The sequence below is a fragment of the Haplochromis burtoni genome, unplaced genomic scaffold (assembly GCF_018398535.1).
Source record: "Haplochromis burtoni strain Fernald_Lab_line unplaced genomic scaffold, NCSU_Asbu1 Contig_76, whole genome shotgun sequence".
In the NCBI taxonomy this organism is placed as follows: Eukaryota; Metazoa; Chordata; class Actinopteri; order Cichliformes; family Cichlidae; genus Haplochromis; species Haplochromis burtoni.
The window spans coordinates 2,151,449-2,159,381 of NW_024582437.1; the positions used below are offsets into that span (position 1 = coordinate 2,151,449).

The 7,933-nt window shown below is 37.7% G+C and overlaps 1 protein-coding gene across 3 annotated transcripts; it reads right to left on the reverse strand.

The window, feature by feature from the left end:
• Positions 1-1,936: 1,936 nt before the first annotated feature.
• Positions 1,937-7,489, reverse strand: LOC102303428 (chemokine-like receptor 1). Of its 3 annotated transcripts, XM_005924231.2 has the most exons (3): positions 7,205-7,488; positions 6,390-6,475; positions 1,937-3,675 (listed from the first exon to the last, which is right to left on the reverse strand). In XM_005924231.2, the coding sequence occupies exon 3, from the start codon at positions 3,659-3,661 to the stop codon at positions 2,564-2,566; it is 1,098 nt and encodes a 365-aa protein (XP_005924293.1). In that variant the 5' UTR covers positions 3,662-3,675; positions 6,390-6,475; positions 7,205-7,488; the 3' UTR covers positions 1,937-2,563. The 3 variants fall into 3 exon arrangements, with proteins under 3 accessions (XP_005924293.1, XP_005924294.1, XP_042077836.1); XM_005924232.2 differs by lacking the exon at positions 6,390-6,475 and having other exon boundaries at positions 7,205-7,489; XM_042221902.1 differs by lacking the exon at positions 7,205-7,488 and having other exon boundaries at positions 6,390-7,192.
• Between the last annotated feature and the right edge of the window lie 444 nt (positions 7,490-7,933).

A 7,933-nucleotide genomic window follows, 5' to 3' on the forward strand; every position in this document is an offset into this window, starting at 1 on the left:
GCAGACTTCATGAGTTAGTTAAAGAAAAAAAAATAAAAAGAAAAAAATAAAGAAAAATAATAATAATAGCACAAAGTTAATGCAGAGCTGTGAGCCAAAGAGGCAAGAAAAACAACACAGCACAGAAATAATATATCACAGTACAATTTGTACCATTAGCTGTTTCCATAATTTTATGAGCGGGGTTTATTTGAAATTTTGTTTATTGGAGCAAAATTAAACAAAATTTCATTCATTAAAGGTTTATAAAGATTTATAAAGATTTACTCTGGAGTCATGTTTACATCTAGTAAAAAGTCTCAAAGAAATTTTCTATTAAAGGTTTTAACATGTTTATTAGGGGTGCAACGATACACAAAATTCACGGTTCGGTTCGGTTCGATACTTTGGTGTCACGGTTCGATATTTTTTCGATACAAAAAAAATGTTCATGCCTTTTTAATTTGTCATTTATTAAAATTATAAATATATATTTTAACTCAAAAGTACAGTTTTTAAATTTAACCCTAACCCTTGTGCGTGTTTTTTATTTTGACAGCGAATGCGCACCTGCGGACCACTTATGTGCAGCCCTGGTTATTTAGCTCGTCATATTGCAGCCACAGAAATTTTTTGTCCATGAAACCATAAAGCTGCACTTTCTTTTTGCCTTATAGTCTGATTTGTCATAACTTTTCCGTTTTGTGGTAAGCTTTTCTTTGGCTGTCACTTCTTCACCCTGACCTGTCTTATTTGGCTCAGCAGAACTGAAATGCTTTTACACACACACACATAACGCTCAGCGATTCTCTGCGCGATCAACCTCTCACATGTTTAATGCTGCGGGAGATTTCACTTGTCATGTTTGCATAGTAAGCTAACGATTAATAAGACGATGTCAGAGGAATTGGTGCACAAATTATCATCACTCACAGATCAGTGCTGTCGCTCTCTATACACAGTTCGCACGATTGCAAAGTGAAAGCAAAAAAACAAGCGCAAATTCAAACGCGATTTCAATATGTCACATATTGACAGTGGCTCACCGATGCCAATGACATAATTACCCAGCTACATTTCTGAAAGAATGCAAAAGCATTGACATATATTTTCTTCCTACAATAGCCCGACGGGCAGGGAGAGATAGATTTTGGTAGCCCGACTGAAAAAATCGCTAGCTCCGGGACGTCGGGCTAGCGATATTGCGAGCCCTGTATCTGATTGAGGAATCACTCATCTTTGGAAAAGAGAGTTTATTACAGAGAAATGCTCTTTCCAAAATAAAAGCTATACTATACGCTTCTTCTGGGCTATATTCTCAGCAGCATATTAAACATATCAGGTCCCCATAAGGAGAATCATGTGCTAACAGCTGTCTAAATGACTCGGCTAAAGTTAGTAGCATGCTTGTTGTTTTTGTCTTTGCACTAGATGATGTAAATGTGCAGTCATATTCGTTGTGTTCCCACTAGTGCTTTCAGGTTAATCTCGTTGAAATGACCTTAACGCCACAACACGGCAAATCTCGTTCGAGCTACCGCCGATCGCCCCGTGCATGGGGCTAGACGGCCAACACGTTAACGAGCTAACTGCGCTAACACACTAGTTCCCACCCATGTAATTGAGCATTGCGTGGCACATCCAACATACTGTTTTACTTTAGTCCATGACTCGCTTACCTTCAGGGTCATACGTCACATGAAAACCAAAATAATTCCAAACGCCAGATCTGAATGAGGGTGGGGGAGGTCCATGTTGCAAGGAGAGCTTAACTTCTGTCTCGCTAGCTTGCCCTGCGCTCTTCCTTCTGACGATGCTGTCTGTGTTGAGCGCTCAGTGGATCTGCGCTCTGACAGTGCAGCCTAGGCGGAGTAGTCGAACGCAGATTCACTGAGCGCTCAACACAGACAGCATCGTCAGAAGGAAAGTTGATAAAATAAATTACAAATTTGTATTGTTCGATACATATGCGTACCGAACCGAAAGCACTGTATCGAACGGTTCAATATCGATACGAATATCGTTGCACCCCTAATGTTTATGTACCTCATATACAGCCTTATACCTCAGTAATCTAATCTGACTTCTCTCTGCTCTGCCTGGTGTTCACTGACTTCATGTCACTGGGAGAGCGTGTCTCCTCTTCCTGGAAGGCTCTCCAGCACATTCAGGATGGATTTTCGTATTTCAGCCTTAAAATCTTGTCTCAAGAAGACATACAGCAGTGGATTCAAGCAGCAGTGAAGAACGACCAAATTTTTGGCAACAAAGATCCCAATTGAATGGCATAGTGAATTTTTTCATTTGGTGGAATAAATACTATCAGCTGAATGATAGGGAGTCCAGCCCAGAAAAAAGGCAACAATAATGGAAGCAATAACATTGTATAACTGCTTTTAGTTCTATAAAAAAGTAACCTGTATGGACTGCTGTGATTCATAGATTCATGCAGTCATGTATCAGATTAATGCTATGGCTAGTAAAAAAGCCCTAAAGCATTTTGAGATATTTTTGAAACATTTAGAATCATTTTTAAGATAGTTGTCACAATTGTCTGCCATTTACAGTTTAATTATTTGGTTTCTTATACCTCAGTATTCAAATCTGAGCTATTTTTGTTTTGACTGGTGACCACTGACCCTGTGTAAGTGCGAGTGTGTGTCTCCTCTTCCTGGAAGACAGTCTCCAAAACATTTCGGATGGATTTGCGGACTTTGTCTTTAAAATCATGGCCTATGAACACATACAGCAGTGGGTTGAAGCAGCTGTTGAGAAAGGCCAGACTGGTGGCCAGAGGCATCCCGACACCAATGACAAGGTCTAATGTGTTGCTCTGAGTAGCAGACGTGAATTTCACTAGTTCAATTACACCAATTATGTAAAAGGGAGCCCAACACAGGAAAAAAGTGACAATAACAGCAGTGACAATTTTAAACGTGCGTGTTGATTGGCTGGCCATGGTGCGGTTTCTCCTCAGATGATGGATTAGGACAGCATAACAGGACACAATGACAGTGAAGGGAACTGCAAATCCCAGGAAGAGACGAGTGATAGTCATGGCTAGATGACGAAACCGAATCACAGATGGTGCTGTATAGTTATCAGAAAGAGCATAGTTGGTGAAACAGAGGATTTGGTTTTCAGACATTTTCTCAGTGTCCCTGAAGATGAAGTATGGAGCACTGAGAATCAAAGCAACCACCCAAACACACAGACTCACATAGGATGCTTTGCGTACATTTCGGTGGTTCTGAGCCCAGACAGGCCACACCACAGACACACATCTGTCCACACTGATCACCACCAGAATGTAGACACTGGCAAACATGTTCAGAGAGCTGATGGTGGTGTTCAGTTTGCACATGAACTTGCCAAAAGGCCAGTGGAAACCTGAAGCTATGTAAGTCACACTGAGGGGAAGAAATGCAGTGAAGAGGAAGTCAGCCACAGCAAGGTTGAGGTACCAAACTGTGTTAACAGTTTTCTTCATCTTGAACCCGGTCACCCAGATAACCACTCCATTCCCGAGCACACCGAGGACAAAGGCCACGGAATAAAGGATTACAGACATTGTGTTTAAGGACTGTTTCAGCCCATCATACTTGTCACCATACACAGAGTCATTTTTATCAGGTGCAGCAGTTGTATTAATTTGATCGAAAGAGTTGTTGGTCATCTTCATCAATGTCTTCAGATCTGCATAGAAAAAAACATGAATTTATGTAAAAGTCATTTTTGATATTGATAATAATTCTGTCTTCACATATTGCACAGAAATATAAATTAATTACTCTTAAATTAATGTTTAATTTATAGTTAGTTATGAATCTTAGACAATAAAGGCTCAAAATGAACAGCAAATATAATGCATTTAGCAGTGAAGGTCATCACTTGTAGTTGAGAGCACTGTTTTCAGCTCAAATTAGATTATAATCCATCCATTCAGTGTTAATGGCTACTTCAGTTCATGATTGCACTACTGTGGCAGCAACATTCACAATGTGATATGAAAATTCTTAACTGGCTGCTGAGCATAATGTATTTATGTACTAGTCACAGTTATCAGGAAACTGAAGAGTGTCCAAATCAGCAATGATGTTACAACACTAAAAGAGTATGTCACCGTAATTTCCCAACAATTGAACGCAAACATGAAAAAATAAATATCTGACCAAGAACTTCAGAAAAATTTAAATTATTCTTAAAATTTGCAGTCCTCAAAAAAAAAGTATAAATTTTTGTTTGCTGGAACTGATTGCAACAGAATTAGAAGAAAAACAATTCAGACTTGTGGAATGCAAAGGAACAACAAATGCTATATTGATAAGCGTCACAGAAAAAGCAGTTAAACTTCAAAAATATCTGTACTCATGTTTTATTGATGACATGAAAGCCTTCAGCACTATCAGCTATAAAAATCTAATAGTTATTATTAGTTCTGAACAATGGCAAAAAAAGACCTATTATGAAGAACATGCACTTGGAACAAACTGTGGCAATCAAAAGTGACAAAGAAATTTTCACTTCTGGTTTCGAAATTTGTCAAACTGAGAAGTGGCGTAGGGCAAAGTTGTGTGTTGTCAGCTGATCTGTTTCCTCTATACAGTGATTATATCTTGCGAGATTAAAGGAGTGCCAGGCATTGTGGTTGATGGGCACCTCATTAATAACCTGAGATGTGCAGACGACACTGTAATCAGTTCAACATCTACAGAAAACAAATAGTTATTGTATATAAGAAGAGTGAAGAAGTGGGACGGACATTAAGTCCCACATTCATTTTCTTGAATCTCAAGTAAACTTAGACAATGATCATTTCCAAAAAGAAAGACAATATAGTGCAACATCATACTAAAGAATTCCACACAACAAGGCAATAAGTTTAAATATTTGGGTATTACTGTGAGTAATGAAGATTGTTACATAAAATCAAGATTTGGATTGCAAAAGGAAAGAAAGCTACCTCTGCAAAGATTATAGTTGATTGACAAATTTCCTTCAAGACAAGAAAGAGAGTCCTAGATGTCTACATCACACCTATCTTCATGTATGGAAGCAAAGAACGACCGACTAATGAAGAGGTTTTAAAATGCGCACACACCAAAAGATCATTAAATAAAACATCAGAGAGAGACAAGCAAGACTCTCTGGGACAAGTACTGAAAAAGGACAATTGGAATTAAATCTGGAAAAGATTGAAGGGACCAAAGACAAGGCAGAAGGCGAGAAACCGTCACTGGCAGAATACAAGACCGAAGGAAGAAAACACCAAATGAGTTGCTGGACTGTGTGAGAGAGAGGGCATCTAGTCTAAACGCCAATGCCATCCAATAAGACACTTAAGAAGAAGAAGAAAATATGTATGGCTCTTCTGTCAGGTGTGGGTGGATGTGCAGTAGAAGAATATCAGAACAAACTGTGACACATTAATACAACCTAGACTAAACTATGTGTATTTAATATGCTCAATTAAACTTAATATGCTCAATTTAAAAAGATCATTTAAATTATAGGTGATATTTTTCAGCTTTGTTGGCCACTTGTTGACTGACCCATGAAAAGTAGTTTCTCAGTTTACTAAATAAAATAACTATTAAAGGGTTTTTGACAATCCAATCACAGGTTTACCTAATCGTCCATTTGATGTACTAAACGTTGGGCAATTACATCCATCATAATGGTCATGATGGCTGTGTGGGTTGGGGTGAGAATGTGGACTTTAATACTCACTGTGCAGTTGTTGAGCAACACTATGTCAGTGGAATTGGAAAAAACCCCAAATTAAATTACAGCTTGTTTTTCTTCAGTGAAAAAGACCTTTACTTAACCTCTAGGTCTGACAGATGATAACAAACTTCTGCAGTTACTCTAACTGCTTGCACCATCCTATATTTGGCTGCCTACATTTATGTCTGCTTGCAGCTTGGTTTAGATGTATTAGTCAACACATTTTGACGAATAAAGAGGTCAAAGAAGTTATAACTGTGCAAAGAACCTTACCGGCAATTACTTTAAAAGTCACTACCCTCATGAAAGTAATGCTGTCTCTTAAGTTCAGTGGTTTAACTTAATTTTAAGAAATGAGCCTATTTGATTATTTAACACTACACTTCCAGTGAATAACTATCCCAGCAGTCAGTGTTTCTACGTTATGCGATAGTGTAAAAAATGAATTTCCTTCTTTTAATTTTTTTTATATATGTATAAATATATATTCCATCCATTCATGCATGCATATAGATATTCAGGGAACTGAATTTTTGGGGGCGGAATCTTGAAAATGTATTAATCATGAGTGACTTAGTAATTAAAAACTGGGAAAGTCTTAAGTGTCAGAGGTTTATCTATTAAAAAGTAAATACATGATGATTTTACAATCGTACAACAGCAAAGTAACAAAGACGGCATACCTTTAGTAAAGCTCTCTTGTTGGTTGTTGAAGAATCTTCTACAGATGAATGCCTCATCAAACCCTGACAGGTTATTATAACTGAGACTAATTTGTGGGTAGTATTTTGCCATTTATCACAAGGCAGATCCACCGGAAGTTTGCAAAAGTTTGCAGACAAATGAAAGAGAAAGAAAAAATGAGAGACAGCACTGTTGCATTGTCTTCAGCATGGCCTTAGTATCACTATCTTATTTTGCCATTTTCCTCCAGTTTCTTTCTTAACTCTCTAAGGCAGTGGTTCTCATACCTTTCACAATGAGTATCACCTCATGACATATATGGCTCTTGTAGTACCACCCTTATGACCGACATTAAAGTACAGCAGTACACCACAAACAGTTCACACGAGACAATTTTATTTCTTATATAAATGTTATTTATTTTAACTGTCATAAACAGGATGTGACAAGAGATAATACCACTTGTCAAATCCTAATGCCACTAGAGGGAGCTCACATACCACAGTGTACGTGTACCACAGCTTGAGAACCAGTGCTCTAAGGCAGCTGTGCTATGAAACAATCTGAGGAAAACCAAGGTATCTCCACAGTCAGTGGCATATATTATAAAACAGTACAGATTGTAAAACATGAACCTTTCAGCTCATTGTACCTACATTCCTAATGGGTTTCTTTCTTTCTTTCCTTGTTTTTACTCAAGAGCATTCACACTGAATTAGGTTACAGACGTGGGTTACAGAATAATTATTACCTCTATAAAGTCACCACCTATAAAAAGTCTTTAAATGTTATAAAGCATAAAGAAAAGACTTACCAGATCTCTAGGAAAGTACAACTGAATTGGGCAGAGAAAGAACAAGGTGTTTAATGAATCCGTTGGTGTGGAAGTACGGAAAAGTTTTCAAAGGAAGAGGTTGTTAGGTTGGCTCAGGTTTACTGATTTGGAGATAAAGTTAAGGGGGTGAGGCTGAGATGGTTTTAACACGTGCAGAGGAGGTGGAGGTGGATAACTAAAGGGACCAATAAAAGAAGAAAATCGAGCATTGAGCAACAGAAATCAGAATGAAAACTGTTTTTCCCTGTCTATCAACATCCTGTTTTGCAGTCTTGTTTAACTCTACTTCTTACTCTAAAAGTCAACTGTCCACTTCTTGTATTTTTTCATGTCATGGAATAATTCCATGACATTGCAAGAAATTGTAAAACTGCTTGTGGAAACACCTTATGTGTTGTGATCAGAATGTAAACTGTAGACCTACAATATGAGTGGGAAAGCAGTTAAGCTAAAAATATGTTATTGATCGAAATGTTATTCACAAAAACAACTAAAAACATTTTGTCAAGTATTCATAAATAAGTTTAAATTATATGGTAATATAAAATATATACCAAAGCTGCTGAGTTTGTTATGATTTTGTGATTCATTATTTTGGATTCAATAGATTTAAGGACTATCAGCTGTGTACCAACCTGACTTCTGCACAACACAACTGATGGAGCTCATCATGAAGCGCATTGAGAGTAGACCAAGAGTTCACAGCAC